The 20,050-nt window shown below is 34.5% G+C and overlaps 1 protein-coding gene across 2 annotated transcripts in view; it reads right to left on the minus strand.

The window, feature by feature from the left end:
* Positions 1 to 2,202: 2,202 nt before the first annotated feature.
* The window catches only part of Papolg (poly(A) polymerase gamma), a 29,160-nt gene continuing 11,312 nt past the window's right edge, over positions 2,203 to 20,050 (minus strand). For both annotated transcript variants that reach the window (XM_004867243.3, XM_021246293.2), the window contains exons 8-22: positions 18,306 to 18,395; positions 16,852 to 16,990; positions 15,276 to 15,348; positions 14,236 to 14,356; positions 13,720 to 13,804; positions 13,266 to 13,319; positions 10,753 to 10,872; positions 10,050 to 10,159; positions 7,621 to 7,742; positions 7,221 to 7,396; positions 6,897 to 6,985; positions 6,571 to 6,791; positions 5,984 to 6,046; positions 5,559 to 5,612; positions 2,203 to 3,606 (exon numbers count right to left, since the gene is read on the minus strand). In XM_004867243.3, the coding sequence (XP_004867300.1) occupies positions 3,508 to 3,606; positions 5,559 to 5,612; positions 5,984 to 6,046; positions 6,571 to 6,791; positions 6,897 to 6,985; positions 7,221 to 7,396; positions 7,621 to 7,742; positions 10,050 to 10,159; positions 10,753 to 10,872; positions 13,266 to 13,319; positions 13,720 to 13,804; positions 14,236 to 14,356; positions 15,276 to 15,348; positions 16,852 to 16,990; positions 18,306 to 18,395 (1,616 nt within the window). In that variant the 3' untranslated portion in view covers positions 2,203 to 3,507. The remainder of the gene's footprint in view (positions 3,607 to 5,558; positions 5,613 to 5,983; positions 6,047 to 6,570; positions 6,792 to 6,896; positions 6,986 to 7,220; positions 7,397 to 7,620; positions 7,743 to 10,049; positions 10,160 to 10,752; positions 10,873 to 13,265; positions 13,320 to 13,719; positions 13,805 to 14,235; positions 14,357 to 15,275; positions 15,349 to 16,851; positions 16,991 to 18,305; positions 18,396 to 20,050) is intronic.

Below are 20,050 nucleotides of genomic sequence, written 5' to 3' on the forward strand. Positions count from 1 at the left end.
GATTTCCACAGTGGTTGCACCAGTCTGCACTCCCACCAACAATGGAGAAGGGTTCCTTTCTCCCCACACCCCCGCCAGCATTTATTGGTTGATTTCTTGATGGCAGTCGTTCTTTCTGGGGTGAGGTGGAATCTCAATGCTGTTTTCATTTGCATCCCTTGAATGACCAGTGATATTGAACATTTTTTCATATGTGTATTTTGCCAGCCCACTTTATTAATAGCCACAGTACATTTTCAGAAATATAGCAAAATCAAATGGAGGAAATTCTAAACACTCTAAGATTGTTCAATCCCAATGGTTTCTACCCTTTCCCCTTTTTGGGATTATGAACCACTTTGAGAAACTGATGAAAAATGCATATAAACAAAAACTTATGTACTATTACAAAGGACTTCCTAAGGTTTCCTGATCCCCAGGTTAGGAATTCCTATTTCAAAGCTATGGGACATAGTGGAAAATAAGTTTAATCCATTTTCACTTAATTGTTACTATAGTATGAGTATTTTAATAACACTACTTAATGGCTGCCTTAAGACAAAGTCTTATTTTAAGCACCAATATAAATTTAAAAAATTTATTCTCCTTCCCCGATTTTACAAGGTTTTAAACGAGCTACTTCCTATCTCAAACTGGTTAAGTCCTTAAGGTTTAGACTATCAGACAACTATTCTCCTTTTAAATATACTATTCTTTAAAGCTAGTCACTGAAAAATGAGATTAAAATATAATACAATGTGAAAATGAACATGTATCTATATACTGAAGAACAAGTTGACTTCATAAACTATACTTCTAGGTATAGTCTCACACTTGCAAACAGGCACATAGGCAGTGCCCCTGGACATAATGTACAATCCTTAGACCATACCTTTTACTTGCTCAGTACAACAGAGGCCTCCTTCCATGCTACTGAAAGTCCTTCCTTACCAGTCAGGACAGGAAACACTTCATTTCTGAACAAATCTGCCATACCAAAAGCATCCAGCCAACTCCTCAGTTAACCAAGGAGTTAGCATTCATTGAAGAATAGTATCTGTGAGGATTCTAAAGTTGAACCATTGACCATATCTTCACATTATGATGACTGGACCCTTAATCCAAGGGAAGTGACTATATTATGGAATAAACTTGTTCTTGTTGAACTCCACTGGTCACTCCAAAGAATGTTTACTTAATAGGGTCAACTTGGATATACTATATAGGGAATTCTTTTTTTTTTTTATTTTTCGTACCGGGGATCAAACTCGGAACCTTGCGCTTTCGAGGGAGGCGCCGGACCCACTGAGCTAAATCCCCGGCCAATATAGGGAATTCTTAAAAGACTTCCTTCCTAAGGCTGATTTAAATACAGGGGATATGAAATACAGAAACACATACACAACAAGTATATAATATTTAATCAAATCCCTTACCAAAGAATTTTCAAAGTTTTAAGTGATAGTCATTTCAGTATCACTCACTTTTGTTCAGTGTATTTGTACACATATCTGAATGTAAGAAAAGGGTCAGCATGGAAGCTATAACTTGATCATGGGATTGCATTTTGTCTGCAGCTGCTATGTAAAAAGTGAATAATGGAGCTGGGTGTGGTGGTGCATACCTATAACCCCAGCATGCTGGGAGGCTGATGCTGGAGGGTTGCAAGTTTGAGCCCAGTCTGGGCAACCTAGTTTCAAATAAGAAATAAAAAAGGACTGGGGGTATAGCAAAGGTCCTGGGTCCAATCTCCAGTATTTTAAAAAACTACAACAAAACTGAGTAACAGGACATTTTTTCCTTGCTTTTCTAAGATTTGGTTTTTTCTTTCCTGGTTTCCTCTGTACATGTTAAACACTAGGACTTGCACTTCAGAGACCTGGGGACCAAGGAACAGGAGTAGGAAAGGGAGGATATTACTGTGACAATTTTAATTCAAGAATTTAAACTCAATGGTAAAGGATTTACATGTGAAAATGGACCATTATTTCTCCACTGACTAGATGGCATCTCAGGAATCCTATAAAATATTCAACCAACTTATTTGTTCTCACTATTCAAAGTACCACTTTGTGTTTATCTTGTCAGACCAACTACATGGGGCGTGAAAGATGAAGAAGGTATATATATTGGCATTCCTGATTGTGCAATCTATACGTTTTGCATTTTAAATATAATAGTTCAAGCATAATCCACATTTTAAAAATTAAGAGAGAGACAGTAAAGGTTTTAAAGGTTTCTCTTTGAAAAGATGGTATCTTATAGTACATACAAAAATACTCTGAAAATACATACGACTTCATTTACAAAACACTGAATCAACATATTACAAGAATTACATGGTTATGGATTTTAATAAACTCAGCATGCGTTCATGAAACTTAAAAAATATTAAGAAATGCATTGAAAAAAGCAGTGTAAAAAAAGACAACTCATACTGTTAAATAAAAATTACAAAGGTCCTGAGCCAATTAATGGTTGGTAACAATGTCATTCAAAAATGCCTTTAGGTTTTAATAAAATCCACTGCTATTTCTGCATGCCTAGTCCATGAAGAAACTGTTTGAAGTTGTGGGGTAATGGTCAGGGATTATCATGCCAAGTTAATTTTACACCTCAAAAGTACAAGTTTGCCCATACTTAAAGGTATCTTATTGTTGATGGTGGAATGAGTTATTCCTCAGTAAAAAAATACCAGTCAACTAACAAGAATGGCATGAGATAGTAGGATATGTAATAATTTCACCATTCATATACTGACTTTCAGTATCCTGGTTATATTTTGACTTTTTAATAAAGATGCATTTCAAAGGCCTCCATGGGAGGCAAAATATAGAGAATTTATGGTGCCAACTCTTATGTAATCACCGGACTAATCCTCCCTGGTAGCTATGCAACATTTGGACAGAAAGGCACAAAAACCAAAAGTTTAAATATTCCATGTGCCAATCTGGAAAAAAATAATTTAAATCAACAGAACTGACAGTACATCTACACACACATAAAAAAAAGCAGAAAAGATATCTCACATTCATTTATCTCAGGTTTTACAAAGTGACTTTGATGCTAAAGTAAATACATTAACATTTGAAAAATTACATGACAAATTTTTTTTCAACTTTTTCAACTCTATACAATGATAATTACAACATAAGACTTTAACACACATACACAAAAAAAGTTCAAGACTTGTTCTGTCAGTGTCCAAGTGGCTAAGAACCGGTTCCCATAATAGAGAAATAAAACACCTAAAGTTAAGGCAGTAAAACCTCCAAATGCAAAGCCATAATACTGTAGATGAAAATTTGATAGCAGGTGATCCTCAGAGTGTATGTAGCAATCAGTAAGCGAATGCTACAGCATCTGCAGGTCAAAGTGTGAGAGTTCGAAAACCACTTCAAGGTTGTTAGGCTGATGACTGTAACTTTCACCTATTTTATGTATGACAGCCACTTCTATTTTGAAAAGAGTGGCTGCATCTGTGCCACGATATGATTGCATGTTCACGTAAGTGAGGAGGCACTGCTTTTACCGATTAAGGGTCAGTCGAATGGAATTTTTGATGACACGAATGTTGTTTGCTGGAACTGGAGAAGATGAATCTGGTAGTTCTTTACTAGGCAGTCTCTATTAGAAAAAAACAAACAAAAAAGAAAAAGCATAGGTATACATTACAAAGGCCCAACAATCAGTCAAAAAACCCTTTCTTCAAATCCCTGAAGCTCCTAAACACTCAAGTGTGTGTGCTGAATAATTCCTTCCAGTATTGCTTATTCACTGGTATTTCTTCCTTTTGGGACTTGCTTTTTTTGGTCAGAACTGAAACAGGCCAGGGAAAAGAGTTGAAGTGGCAGGAGCGTGAGTATGTACAGGAAAAAAGGATTTATTTTTTGGTATCGGGGATTGAACTCAGGACCTTGCTCTTGCAAGGCAGGCGTGGCACCACTGAGCTAAATCCCTGGCCCGAGGATTTTGTTAAATCAACTGACACTTCTAGATTGAGAGAACTCAGTCATCCTTGAAGTCAGGCAATGACACCAAGAAAACGGAAATGCCTAGTGATTAAATAGGAAACTCTTGGCATATGAAGTGAAAAATGAGTGTTAGGAGAAAAACTTGCTGAGAGTTACACTGCTTAGTTTCTATAATATATTTATGGAGAAAACTGTGAACTGTGTGAACTGCATAGTCTAGCTAGGTAACCTTGATGTTGGAAAAATTTGGGGACATTTGTGTGCAAATTCTGAGGACATTAAATATTATATAGGGAAGGGAAAATCTAAGAAATTGAGAAGCAAAGAAAGATTTCTACAATACAGACTTTTGTGTGATAGACGTAGTATGATAAAGTTTCATTCAAAAGATGACTGCAACAGTTAATGCTTAAATCTGTTTCTATTTCCTCATTCAAAAACAAGACAAACAGAATCCCCAAAGAACTATGAAAAAGCTTCAGTCATACATAAAAGTTGAGAACATGGAAATAGGGCAATGAAGACTCAGCTGTCATAATCAAACCTCAGAAATTAAGTTTGCCCCATTTGTCTGGTTTACCCACTTAGGCTTTGTATGTGAAATATTTAAAAAATCCAAACATGTCATTTGATTCTATTATTTAATACCCATCTCAAATTTTTTTCTTCTATTATCATACTATAATTATAAATATATGCTTACAATTTCTATAATAAATAGCCTATGAGGACATTATTTTGCTTTCAAATGGCCAATACATTCCAGGGAATCTAGGGAGGTGACAAATGATTGGAATGAAAAGCACTTTATTTTTTAATGGGTGGGGTGAAAATAAGCTATTTTATTCACTATAAACTCGTGAGAAGGGCTTTCTCTGATTTATACAAGGTTGCTTTTAAAGCACTTATTAGCTTACCATGCTTAAAACTGTGTATTATCAGTTTCAATAGTAACTCTTAAAAGAATAAGTCTTTAAACTGAGGTTTAGGGGCACCTCTCTCGTTTTTTTTGGGTTCCGGAGATCGAACTCGGGTCTTTGCACTTGTGGGGCAGGCAGCAGAACCACTGAGCTAAATCCCCGGCCCCATGTTTTTCTTTTTTTGAGATAGGGTCTCACTGTGTAGTTGAGGCTGGCCTTGAACTCACTATGTAATCTTTAAACTGACTATGCAATTCAGGCTGGCTTCGAACTTGCAGTGATCCTCCTGCCTCAGGCTCCCCAGTGCAGGGACTACAGGTGTGCACCACCACACCCAGCTCTCCAGTTTTTTTATTTAAACTGGAGATTAAACCAGGGCCTCACATATGCTAGGCAAATGCTCTATCACTGAGCTATACTCCCCAACCCTGTTTCTTTAAATATAAGAAACTAAGAGTGAACACAATCTAAATAAACCATGAAGTCTTCTTAAATTACTCGCTCTTTTTTAGGCATTTGATGTATGTATATTCAGGACTATCTATTTTGCTTGCTGTCTCCATCCTTAACCCTAAGAACATCCTTAACCCTTCAGAACAGGGACAAACTCTTACCCTGGGCTTTAATAAACCTTTTTGTACTTGTAGATTACCTATGATTTTTTACCTATGAATAAGACTATTACCTTTTTGCGTGACGTATCAATAGTTGGAATAGGCATAGATTCTCCAACAGCATCCTAAAAACAGAATAATTATACATGAACAAAACTTTCTGATATGCAACACTCATTCCTACTTAAAACATAAGCAAAACCTTACAGATCTAATCTGACCTACTTTCTAATAAAGAACCCTTCTGACACATTGCTCTTTATTCTGTATAAATAAAGAGCAAAATAAAAGACAGGAAATGGGTAGATAGATATTTTTCAAATGGGAAGGGGGTCAAAAGATGGAGGAACGGGTACAGGATGAAAAAATAATTCAGATGTGTTATGTACATGAACCAACTCCACACAAGGAATGTAACCATCATGTAATATAAATATACTAATAAAAAATAAAAACAAAGAAAAAGTATTCTGAAGCACATTATTAACATATTTACCATTGTTTTTCTTTTTCTGTCTTCATTGCGGGAGTCCTTAAATGCTGACTCAAGTCGAATAAACTAAAATATAAACATTAAAATGAATTATTATATATCTGTAAAAACCATACAAACCTATATAAACAGAGAATTAAGTAACTGATTAGGCCATCATCAAAAACTATTAAAAACATAAGTTGGTGAGGGAAGAGATTTTAAATTAAATTGAATTCAACTGCCATCCTGAATTTGTACAGTGATTTTTTTTGGTTAAATCAAGCCAGATTCTAACAAATCTACATAGCTTTACCACCCCCTACTGGAAGCAAGGAGCATCAACATAACACAAAAAAACCAACATAATTTAGTTAGCAATTGTGATCTGTATAAGTGAAAGAGAAATTTAGACCAACCATTCAAATTTTTCAGACACATCAATAATTTGAATTTAGGATGAGCACTTGATATTATTCCTCTAGGGTTTGAAATATTCTTTTCAAACAATCAACTCCTAAGAAGAAACTAACATAGCTATGGAGAATTGTGGGTTCTTTTAACCTTAAAAAAACTCAACTACTGAATTACCACTAAAGTCATAACTTTACCTTTTCTATGTCTTTCAACCTTTTAGGTGTCCCATCTATGGATGGGGAATGGGATCTTTTTGTTGTAACATTCTTGGTCATATTCGATATTCCATTTAGATGCGGTTGTCCCTGGGCAGGGTTGTGGGGTGTTGTTATTCTAGGAATGACATTTCGCCCCACTACAGTAGGAATGGTGCAGACAGCTGGGGGTGATACAGCTTTTACTGTAGAGTCAACCTCTGAAAAAAAAAAAAAATTTTCTTATTTTTTCTCTTATTTGAAAAATGACTTTGATAATTAAATATTTATTTAGTAGAATCACTCATAAAAGTTTAGATACCCACTTGCACCAATTACTGGAATAGATAGTCCTTGAGCTGGTGGGACACTCAGTGGCTTCTCTGCAATTACAGCAGCAGGCTCAGCACTACTCCTATAAAAGTATTAAATTATCATTAAGTGATTTAATTTCTGTATAATGATTCCCACATACTCTTAAGTCCATACCATCTCCCACAGCACTGTCAAGTATTTCTAACAGGAAACTGACTAGCAGCTAGTAAAACAGAATCTTTTAATGATTAAAAAGGCATTCAGCAAAGCTATAGAAAAGTTCACATTATCTTCAAATAAACTGAAGACTGAAAGGGTAATTTTAATATGCAGACCTTTCTGTTTCTCCTGTACGAGGACTTTCAGGCTTAGAAGGTTTGTTTGTAGATAGTGGAGAATTAAAAGGAGTTCCACTGTCTGTGTCTCTGGAGCTGTCCAGACAATTGCTATCTAGAGATGATCTTTTGGATTGAAGTCCACCTGAACTTCGACTGACATCAGAGAGACTTTGCTGAAGTAGAGGAAAGCGGTTAGAATTTCAAAAAAACAAATGAGAATACAGAGTACTTTAACTTTGAAGTGCATATAAGCAAACTATGTCTGTGATTACTGAAGGTAAGGATGAATGCATTGTTTCTCTTTCTTTCAAATAGGTGTGAGAGATAAAAAATTCAAATCTGGTCCCACTATTTGTCTGAGTGGAACCATACTGGAGAGTTAAAGTAACAAATTTACCTTTTTCTTCTTCTGAAGAATCTCTGCTGGAAGGTACTGATGAAGTTGTTTTTTCTTTACATGAGTTGCTTCAATTTTCATTCCCTCCTTCAGCATGTTTATATTGTTTGCTTGTCTGTACACTGTAACAGTATTAATATGTTAAATGGGGAATTTCTTTTTGGACTAAGAGCTGTTTTCTTATTCTGAAGTGCATATACCTTCAGTATCTCCCCAAGTAGGGTAAGGATGGTGCTCATTGCATATGCCTTGGGTCCAGTCCCCAACACACACACACACACACACACACACACACACACACACACTGTTATACAACAAATGTTTCTAAAACACTGTCAGTCACAATCCTATTCAAGAATTGACTAGTTCTGGGCTGGAGATTTAGCTCAGCGGTTTCGTTGCCTGCTGCGCAAGCGCAAGGACCTGAGTTCGATCCCTGTTACCAAAAAAAAAAAAAAAAAAAAGAATTGACTAGTTTTGCACGTCCATCTTCTAAGACTTTCTCATAATCAAATCTCATTAACAAGATAAATATACAAGCAAAAACATTTTTCTAAATCTTGTTTATTGCTATTTTTCCAAAAGACAACCTCTCTTCCTATTACCTGCTGAAGCCTGAGTCAATTTTTTTACTAAGTACTCAATAGCAATTCATCCTTTCCCTTGTCCATGAAGCTTCTTTTACTACTGTTGCCCACATTACAGAACATTAGACTTCGCAAACCATCTTCCGTACATCCTTATTGTGCAGGGAGGGAAATGAGGCTCACTATTGCTGAACACCTTGCCTGAATCAGAATACATTCAACCCCAGACTTCTATTTTAGTGCTTTGTAAGACAACCAGTTATATTATCACATAACCACTTAATGTATTTTATGAACAGCCAATTAGATTAAAAACCTATTGAAGATAGGGATGGGAGACTTGTTTTACACAGCAACTATTGTGAATTGTAATAAATTTTTTAATATCTTGGACCCTAAAGTTTCCACATCTGGAAAAGAGCATTTTACATATCTATACTAAACAGAATATCCCAATAGTGTCCTTTTTGAAAAATTTGAGATCAAATTAGAACGGGAAAATTTATATTTATGTTCTCATTCCAGATTGCTTATAAAATAATTATGAGTACTTTTTCAAGTTGTAGATTCCCTGGAATGTTTGGCTTTTTTAAATTTGTTTTTTGAGACAGGGTCTCACTATGTAGTTCAGGCTGGCCTTGAACTCACTATGTAGCCCACACTAGCCTTGGACTCATAGTGATCCTCCTGCCTCAGCCTCTGAGTGCCGGGATTACAGACATGTACCACTATGCCCAGCTCCCCAGGAATGTGATGTAGTGATTCTAAGGAATATGTGTTATCATGATAAATGTGTGGGCTCGCATTTAGAAAACTCACATGAATCAAAGAATAATAGCATGAATACATACTATTTCAGATTAAGAAAACCCAAATTTATAATTGATACATTACAATATTCCAGACAGGTGTGGTTCGGGGCTAGATATGAAAGATACTCTTTTTTTAAATTTAATTTTATTTAAAAAATTTTTTTTTAATTTTTTCCCCATTAACTTTATTGGTACATTTTAGGTATAAAATACAGTTACATTCATCATTGGGATCTTGTACCATCACATGAGTCTCTTGGTTCTTATTTTTTTTCCCCTTCCCTTGCCCTCCCTTCACCCCCTCCAACTTTCCCTATTTGCAAAGACCTCGTTTCCATTTTTTTCCTCTTCTCATATTTTTTCCTTGTGAAAGATATTCTTGATCAATCATATTCTTATCCACTGATACTTAGTTCACATGAAAAAATTAAAAATTAAGTCATCTTGTGGTTATAAACCATGGCTGTGCACAAGATGAATCACCAATGGAGTTTCAGTTATCTTTCTTTTTGTTTTAAAATAGATTAAAACTCAAAGGGTTTAACAATACTCAGTTTCCTCACATTTGTTAACTAGACAGGCTTCTCTCAAGTAGAAGCAATAACCTTTGGCAGCTTTTTTTAAAAATTAAGTATCTTTCCAGGAATATTCTATGCATTTGTACATGCACATATTTTTTCTTATTTATGCAAATGGTAGTGCACTATACACATTATTCTGCAACCCTTCCAACTTAATATGGCTTGGAAAGTGCTTCATCATGCCTTTCTTTTCCTTTTTTTTGTTTTTTTTTGGTACTGGGGATTGAACTCGGGTCCTTCAGCTTGTGAGGCAGGCAGCGGAATCACTGAGCTAAATCCCCAGCCCTCCTTTCCTTTTTTAATACCAGCATATTTCCAAAATATGGACGCACCATTTCATTTAACCAATTGTGAAACTTCAAAGAAAATACAGCCAGCAGATCCTAGGTAGTTAATACTGAGTTACAATTAAAGTTGAGAATCACAGCTCTATGATGACAAAGTCTTACCTGTATCAGTAAATGACTGTATATCATAGGTCAAGTCTATATTAACACTTTCTGCATTTTCTACTCTCCGAAAAATTATCCCAAGGAACCACATTGATACATAATTGTTGCTGTAAAGTAAAATTTAAGAATTTTCATTAATTTTTAAAATAATTTTACAGAAGCTATTTGGTAATTAAAACTTAAGCTCTATTTCTCTATCTCATAAGTAGATTTCAATGGTTTGGTTAAATTCTTAAAACTGACATCCAGAACTAACAAGTTATCCTGTGTTGTTCTAAAGAAGATTGAGTGGCTTTGAAAATGACTTGCTGAATATTTACTTAAAGATGCTCCAATTAGATGGAATGCTTGGTGAGTAAATGGGCTACCAAAGTAGTGTGTACTTATTTGTAATCCATGGTCACTCATACTCAAAGATGTAAGTGGGGCAGAGTGGGGCACACCTATATTCCCAGAACTCTTGGAGGCTGAGGCAGAGAGATCATAAGTTTGAGTTCAACCTGGGCCAACTTAGCAAGACTGTCTCAAAAAATACAAAAGTGGAGATGTTGCTCAGTGCAAATGCCCTGGGTTTAATACTCATTAACACACATGCATGCAAAACTATTAAATCTACCCCACTGATGCAACTGATTTGAAACAATGTGTATGCCAAATGACATTTTTTGAGAAATACAATATTGTAAAATAATGAACTTACTCTTTATGATGTTCTTTATTTCCTGGGAATGACTGGGGATTCACATGGGCAAGAGTAATAAATTCATTCCGTTCTAAATTTCCAACAAGTACACGGATTTTAGATTCTACCAATCCAACCCTAAAATAAACAAGTTTTTTCTCATGACCATATTAAATTTGCAAAGTATATTCAAGTAAACTGAAGAGCACATTAGCTATGAAACTTTAAAAATTCATTTTAATAATGAAGTCCAATTTAACAGGGCCTATTTAAAATACCATTGAGAATGGAAACAAAGTCTTTGTAAATAGGGAAAGGTGGAAGGGGTGAAGGGAGGACAGGGAATGGGGAAAAAGTAAGAACCACAATACATCATGTACAGGTACAAGTACTCAAATGATAAATGTAAACGTATTATAAACCTAAAATGTACCAATAAAAGAATTTAAGCAAAAAAAAAAACAACAACCCCCAAAAACAAACCATTCAGATAAATGAAAAATTTCATGAATTTGTTATGTTCTCTCTCCCTTTTTAAAAGTTTTCTTGTTTTTAGAAGAACTGACCTATTTAATGCATTTCTGAATCTAAAACACCCTGCCTTGGTTAAGATTATAAAATAGTCATTACTTGAGCATGACTGGTGGAAAATGTTCCTCAATCTGTCTCTACTTTCAAATCTCGTATCTAAACACTAAGGCTATAATGTAAACAAAAAAGCTAATACTGACACATAAATTATTATTATTATTTTTTTGGGGGGGATTTATAATTTTGAACTTTTAATAGTTTCATCTTTAGTGATGCCTTAACAGATGTGCAATAAGAGCAAGATTTCAGTTTTCATACTCTTGTGATAAAATGTGATACAAGAAAAGTAAAATTAAGATTAATGACATGGAAATAAGGAAAACAAGTGGAAAAATTCTGTCAGAGAATTATAAAATATTAAAAATAACTACCACTTATTGGCTACTGACTTTCTGCTTGAAATGTGAAAAGCTTTGTGCATACATCACCTAATTGCATCAATCATCACCACTGATATTGTTATCTGCACTTATAGAAGGTTGAAGTTGAGGTATAAATCAGTTATGTAACTGCCTATCATCTATCACATCGTTTATGCACTGTAGAGCTGCAAATTCAATCCACCTCTACCTGATCTAGTGCTGTGCTTTAAACTTTGTGATAAACATATGTGTGTATATATATTTTATGCGACACATAAATTATGAAGTAAACATGCTCTGAATTACAAAATGAATAGACCTTACATAAATACATACATACATTTATTTATTTTAACCATGACAAAGTTTATTTGAGAAAAGAGAGCAGGGGAAAAACTGGCTCTGCAGTGCAAGTTTGGGCCAGGTAAAGAGAAAAAGAGAGTAAAAACAAAAATAAAAGTACACGCTGCATCTGGGAAATGCAGCATGTGCTATTATGGAAAATTACAATAGCCTAGACCTCACATTAAAAAATTCACTAAACTGAAATTAGACACTAGATTGTTTCATTAGATTTCTACAACTTCATTTTCTGATTTAGATAAGAAATGGGACTAATGTCCACTTCTTAATTTATTAGTGAGTTTATGAATTAGAATAACTACTACCTTTAAAGAACTTTTTCAAACACCTGTCAAGAAATCAGCCTCACACAATATAAATGAACAAGTAGTTGTGTTCTAACAAAACTTTATAGAGATGGGCAGACTGAATTTGGCACAGGCTATAGTTTCCCAACACGTGATCTAGACAAATTAAATACTCTTCAGTAAAAAAATTGTTTTGGAGTTCTTTTACCAGTAAAGTGATTAAACCTGTGAAGTAACAGTTTTGCTTTTCCAGAAGTCAGACCCAAGGAAAGGATAACCAGCTCTGGTGGCCCAGTAGCTTCTACCTAATGGCACCAGGAATATGAATATGCTGGTGACATGAGGGACAGATTTAGATGCCCTAGAAAAAATACATTGCTCCTAGACCAAAAAGAAATCTCCTATCTCTCAGAAGCTTAAAATTCTGAAACCTTTTGTACCAGTGTCCCCTAAATTAAAGATATATATAGTATATTTCCTTCAAGTTTTGATGGAGGAAACTATGATAACAAGGATGAAAAACTCAGTAAGAAGGTGGGTATTAGAATCATCCAAACATCAAAATTTTGCTTAAATCCTCTCAGAAGCATCAAAAAACACAATCTTGGGCCAGGGATTTAGCTCTGTGGTTTTGCTGCCTGCTGCGCAAGCGCAAGGACCCTAGTTCAATCCCTCATACCAAAAACAAAAACAAAAAAACCACAACAAAACCCCCCAAAAACCCACAACCTGCACATATACACTTAGGTCACTCCTGATTCTGAAACATTAACTTATGGTATTTCTCAATCACTGATGCTCCATGGTCATGTATATCATTCACCAATATAATTTTGCAAATCAAGCAAGAAAGTATTTTATAAAACGTAAAGCACCATATAAATATATTATCACCATACCATGGGGAACTTGAAATGTTAAATCTTACCACTCTAGATGGTTTTCTTCTGTTGATGCACTGGCAGTCAATACTATATAATGTCTGAAGAATTTTAAGCAACAATCAGAAAAAAAAAAAGAAACCTCAGTTAGCATCTGCTTTTCCATCATTTACTTTGTCTTTCTCCTTCCCAATTTATTCCCAAAATGGCAATAAAAGCACACAGTTTACAAAACTTAAGGCACACTTTGTTTTTCTCAAAATTAATTCTAGACCCCACCTTTGAAAAACACAAACTGCATTTAAAAATCACTAATACTGCACTGGATCTGATATGACTACGGTGAAGGATCTAACTCTATTATCACTTCGGATTTCTATTAACCTATCTCTACCTTGTTTTAGAAATCTAGATAACAGCTGTCACCCATCATATATTAACTCTCTAAATCTAACATTCTTCTTATACACTTACATGCACATAATACAAAATTTCAAATACCTGTACTTTTGAAAGAAATTTGGTGGCTCAAGTAGCTTGGACCAATCTGATTTCCCTTGAAGAATTTCATCTGTAACTGCAAGACCTAATTAGAGAGAGACAGTGAGAGAGAAAGACACTCAGATTGTTTTATCACTCTACTCCCAACTTCCAAACCTCAACAAATTCTTGAGTTATAAAATGTAAATATGTTGTTTCTCAGAACTCATATATGATATTCAGCCAGGTCAGACTGGATTGGCTCAATTTCTGGCTTTAATATTAACATATACTTTGGAAAAGCTGAAAAGAATTTTTAAGGAGAGTATATCACATATTTCTTTTTATTTTTTTTTTGGTACCGGGGATCGAACTTGGGTCCTTGTGCTTGCACAGCAGGCGGCGAAACCACTGAGCCAAATTCCCTGCCCCACATCACATATTTCTAATTGCCAATCCATAGCTACAACAAGGAATAAAACTGTCAATAAAAACCTTGTGGGAATATGTTAAGGCAGAAAGGGTCAACATACTTACCTTGTTTAAATTCTTCTACCATTACTGTTCGAGTTGATGTGGACACATTATATGTAGAATTCTGCTGTGGGTAGGCAGGGGTGATTATAGGCATGAGGTGATACCTATCTGATGGATTTACCTGTGAAATTGTGAAATCAGAAGCAGAATAACTGATCTATTCTGTTATTGTCCTCATTTCATTTCCCCAAAAATCTGAAGAATATGAAACATAAATTTAATACTAAATTTCCTTAAATTTGTTTTCTGGTGAGATAGGGTCTCCTTCTGTAGTTCAAGCTGGTCTTGAACTATGTAGCCCAGGCTAGCCTTGAACTTGTGGTGATCCCCCAGCCTCAGTCTCTCAAATGCTGGGATTACAGGTGTGTACCACCACACTCAGCTATAATTTCCTTAATTCTAAGAAGTACATTTCCCTTCCCTAACATTTCATTATGAAGTCAGATATGTCTGACAGTCAATGTCAAAAAAACCCTGCAATTTATTTTTCCTCGGAAATGCTGTTACAGTGATGGTGCATCTTATAAACAATGGCCTTTTAGAATCAAAGAAACCAGTATCATAACTGGAATAAACAATATTTGGTCCATTTATTCTCACTCCTTTTTCTGTACCCACTCAATGGATAACTTTCCTTTGGTTACTCAGAGGAATGAGCACTCACTCTAAAAGCAAATTAAAATGTGAGGTGTATAAGAATTATACCATCTTGGAACCAACAGTCTAAATTGGACTGCAAAGTCCATTTTTTATATACATCAGTACATTATTAGTAGTAACTACTTGTGAGACAGTTTTTCACAACAGATTATGACACTGTGGTTGATACACCTACTCATCTAGTGTTACATGGGAGATTTTTAATGACGTAACATTTAGATCAGTGTAAGTGACCTAAATCATCTGCACAAAAAAATCTCAGCAGAGGGAAGGAAAGGATTATAGCTACAAAGGACAATGAGCAGGAAGAACAACAATCTTTAGATTGTATTTTAGAGAAATGTTCTTTCCTTAATGCAATTCCAAAGTAAATCACATACCCGGGGATCCCAGACAGGCAAATTCAAATTGCTTTCTTCTGGTTGCTTCAACAGCACAGGATTTGGCCATTCCCTAATGTAAAGAAGGCAAATTAACTCACATAGGATATCACTTAAGATACTAAACAAAATATTAAAATTTTAAGATGGTTCCAACCTTTATACAGCAGATGTTCTGGGTATTTGTTAATTTAAAAAAAAAAAAAAAAAGGAAAAAAGTATACAATGGAAATGATTATTTTGAAGCAGTGTTCTCTGAAAGAGAACAGTACTTTTCTCCTTAGCTGTAACTAATTTCCTTACTTATCTGGTTTCTTTGAGACAGGGTCTGCTATGTAGTTCAGGCTGACCCTGAACTCATGGAGATCCTGCTGATTTAGCCTCTCTAGTGCTGGGATTATAGGCATATACCACCATGCCTGCTTAGTTGTAACCAATTTAGACTGAAACTTCTTTTCCTTCTCATCTGCTTTCATGGATTTAATTATGACAATTTGGTAACAGCAGTAACATTTACTGAAAATAGTGACAAATCAATGTATTAGCGGTGATTATCTTCTCTATCTTATAGATGAAAAGAGCTTAAACAACTTCTTTATAGGTTGTAATATGCAGAGAAAAATCTACTATAACCTCTTTCCCAAGCTAAAGGCCCTCATTTACAACTCCTGGCAAGAAAATGGTATACTATTTTTTTTTTTTTTTCCCCCGGTACCGGCGATTGAACTCGGGTCGTTGCACCTGCGCAGCAGGCGGCGAAACCACTGAGCTAAATCCCCGGCCAATGGCATACTATTTTAAAAAAGTGGCATCTATATAAAAGATGAAACACAGTAATTTGTGATAATATGGACAGAGCTGGAGGTCATTATGTTAAGTGAAGTGAGCCAGGCAAAGAAAAATACTGCACCATCGCACACCTATGTGGAATCTAAGAACATAGATCTTACAGAAGTTGAGAGTAGAACATTAACACCAGAGGGTAGAAAGAGTAAGGCAATGTGAAGGTTGAGGAAATGTTGGTTTATAGGTACTCGGTTACAGTTTGATGAGAGAAATATGTTCTAGTGTTCTACTGCACAGTAAGGTGACTAAAGGTAATGCTAGTGTACTGTATATTCATAAATACTAAAAAGAAAATATTTTGTGTATCTTCATCACAAAAAAAATATTGGGCCAGGGATTTAGCTCAGTGGCACTGCGCCTGTCATGCAAGCGCAAGGTCCTGAGTTCAATCCCCAGTACAAAAAAAAAAAAAAGGAAAAGAAAAAGAAAAATATTTGAGGGGACAGATGTTTATCTTGATTTGAGTATCATGGGCATATAATGTGTACATATAACAAAATATCACATCATGGTACCCTGTAAATATATACAATACTTAGTTATCAAAGAAAAACAGAAATAAAAAAATGCTATCTGGATGTGCTAACTGCCTCAAATTTGCTAAGTTTTTAAAACTTAAGGAATGTTTTAAAAAAGAACAGAAAAAGTCTGTGCATAGCTCTTAATTTTCCAAATAAATTTACATATAAGCAGAAATTAATAAATAGTCTAAGTACCTATATATACTTACCACTTGGAAAAAACTAAGAAAAACTTATGAACTAAAGTAGAAGCTGCTGCATTTGGATATAGCTGGCAAGTTCTTGCAACTAGCATTGCCCAGGAGACACCACCAAGGAATCCCAGCATGTTGGAATAAATACCACGTCCTGAAAAATTAATATATTTATTATTGTTAGACTATAATTCGATCCTTGTCATTCAATAGGATAACTTTATTCTTAAGAGTATTTCTTAGAATTTTTCCCCTAGGAACACAATATTAAAATCAACAAGGAGCCATTCATGCTAAGCTCATTGCCTATTAGATCACCAGGTGCTCCACTCATTCACTGATTCAGAGCTACTTCTAGTCTTATAAGCTCCATTCATGGTATGTGCTGTGCACCTTTTCATTATTTAAATATCTTTAGATACACAAATACTTACTAATGTGCTATAACTGCTTACGGTATTCAGTACATGCTGTATAGGTTTACATCCTAGATGTGTGGCAGGCTATATCATCGAGATTTATAGAAGTGTGTTCTATGATATTTGCACAAAGAAATTATAGACATTCCTCATTTAATGACAGAGTCATGGTCTTGCGACTAGGTCCTAAATGACGAATTATATATAGTATGTACATCACAATATTCAGAACAAAGAAATGGTCAAAGGAAACTCCAACTTGATGACTTTACTTTTATCTGCATAACTTACATGCAGTACTGTAACGTATAATGGAAGATAAAACTACAGGACTATACAGTACAATCAGCAAAAATTACACTACTGTATAAACAAGGTATACTGTATAAAAAAGACACTGAGGTTTTATAAACAATGTACAGAACTGTACAAAAAAAAAGACAGTTCATAAGTCTGAATGAACATTAAGTCCGAACAGTCACTAAACAGGTGGGTTGTTAAAATAAGGAATATCTATATTTCATAATGCATTTCTCAAAATGTATCACCACTGTTAAGTGATGCATAAGTGAAGTTACAAATAATACAGAATGTCCTGTGCCAGCTGGGGACTAGAAAAAAGGCCTTTATGATATATTTAATTAAAAAATGTATTACACTAACAGACACACTGCCATTAACTCCCCTCAAAATACTCTCCCCCTAGCTTTTAACACACTTATCCATCACTCTTGGTAATGTGTCTTCCACAATAATAAGTTAAAAAAAGCACTTACTGTATTTTTGATTTCCCCTTGTACATATAGAAGTGTGTGCATGTATGTGTATGGCTGAAACCTGAGATGGAAAATCTGGAGGTTTTCAGGTTTCACCCAAGGAAGGAGAGTCACATACAGAACACATAACCGTTACACCTGAAAAATGAACTATTCCAAAGTTTACTGGGCCTCAATCCCTGATGGTATAAATAGGCTCAGTTTTCATATGGGCTTCTATCACCAGTAACAAAATTAGAATTTTATAATGTAAACATAAGACTTAGATACTTACGTTTTGCCCATAATTTGACTGCTCTTAGGGTGAGTCTAAAAGTTTCTTTATTTGGCACTAAATGCAAAATTTCATCAGTAACTCTACATCCTGAAAAAAGACAAAACATTCATTTTTTTTTCACTATTCAAAACTCAATTCAAATCTTTTCCTAACCTCCAGATCTCAAATGTTACAAATATGAAAGACAGTAGTATATCAGGGTTTATTTCTCTATGTATTTGAAATTTAGCAATATATTTGAGAAAGTACTTTGTTTCTGATTCATTAAAAAAGTACATGGGAATCAAATCTACTATTAGAATATAGATGGGTCTGAGTATTTTTAAATTTTCTTCCATGTCAAACTTTGTTAACTGAATCCCCCAAAGGTGTTAACTGTTAAATGCTCTAATACAAATCTTATTCACAAATCCTGATTTACTGTTACACTCTGGAAGTACACCAAAATGCAATGATTATGTTAAACGAAAGACACAAGTCATTCTCAATGTTGTTTGTGGGCTTTGAGAATCTGTTTACATCTATTTTTAAATAATAATAAAAACCTATTTTTAAAATACCAAGGCTTTTTTGCCTTCTTTACTATGTTAACATTTGCAATGATGGTGCATAATCAAGGATGGATAGAACTGCTGTTACTTTAGCAGTGAATCAAGGCAATAGCAACAAAATATATTAGTATACAATGTATCTTCATCACCACACACAGTTCAGGAAAAAATGTGAGTGATCACTTCAGCTATAAACTGAACCACCTGTTTTTTTTCAAGGAATATCAGTTTTACTTGAAAGTATGGCTAATAAACTATGGTTATTCAAAGTGAATATTCAGGAGATATTCTGAAAGTGAATTTGTTACTTTAGGGGGGAAAAATGACAAAATTAATTCTCAATAATGAAATCTAAGCTATCAAGTTAAGTTAGAATTTTGGATAACTTGTATTGGCTACTGTAAGCTTTACAATACTTAAGACTTTTAAAACAAAATTAGTGGTGATATTAATGAATGCAATTTTATAATATAATGTATGTTAACATTTTAAAAATACACATAACTTGTGAACCAATATTTTCCAAATGACCAAGGTATGACAGTATGAAATCATGCATGGGTAAAAGATTCAATCAAAGGACAAAATAGACCAATGGATAATAATATAACAGTACAAAATTTCATAGATTCCATATTCCAATTAACCTTTAGAAACTATCACTTTTCAGCAATAAAAAAGGAACAAATACAAACATGGATGAACTTCATGCACACTATAAAGGCTAAGTGAAAGAAGTCCTATGCAAAAGTCTACTGTATATAAGATCCCATTCATATGAAATATCTAGCAAAGACAAATCTATAGACAGATTAATGGTTGTGATAGACTGGGGGTTGAAAGGGAAAATGACTGCAAATGGGTACGAGGCATCTTTTGAGGGCGATGAAATGTTCTAAAATAGGATTACATTGTACAACTCTGTGAATACACCAGAGAACAGCAAATTGTACACTTGGAAAAGATGAGTTTCATGGTATGTAATTATACTTCAAAAAAGTTGATAAACTATCAATGGTCAAGTTTTGGTGTAGTATCAAAGAACAACTCCAATTACCTGAAAATGCTTTTAAAACACTTTCCCTTTATCAAGTACATATCTGTAAGAGGATAGATTTTTTCTTCTATTTTAATCAAAACAAAGTACTGTGTTAAGTTAATCATTGAAGAGATTTACAAAAATGCAAAAAA

Source organism: Heterocephalus glaber, unplaced genomic scaffold (genome assembly GCF_053883595.1).
Source record: "Heterocephalus glaber isolate CG9 unplaced genomic scaffold, H.glaber_assembly_v1.0 deba00001457, whole genome shotgun sequence".
Lineage (NCBI taxonomy): Eukaryota > Metazoa > Chordata > Mammalia > Rodentia > Bathyergidae > Heterocephalus > Heterocephalus glaber.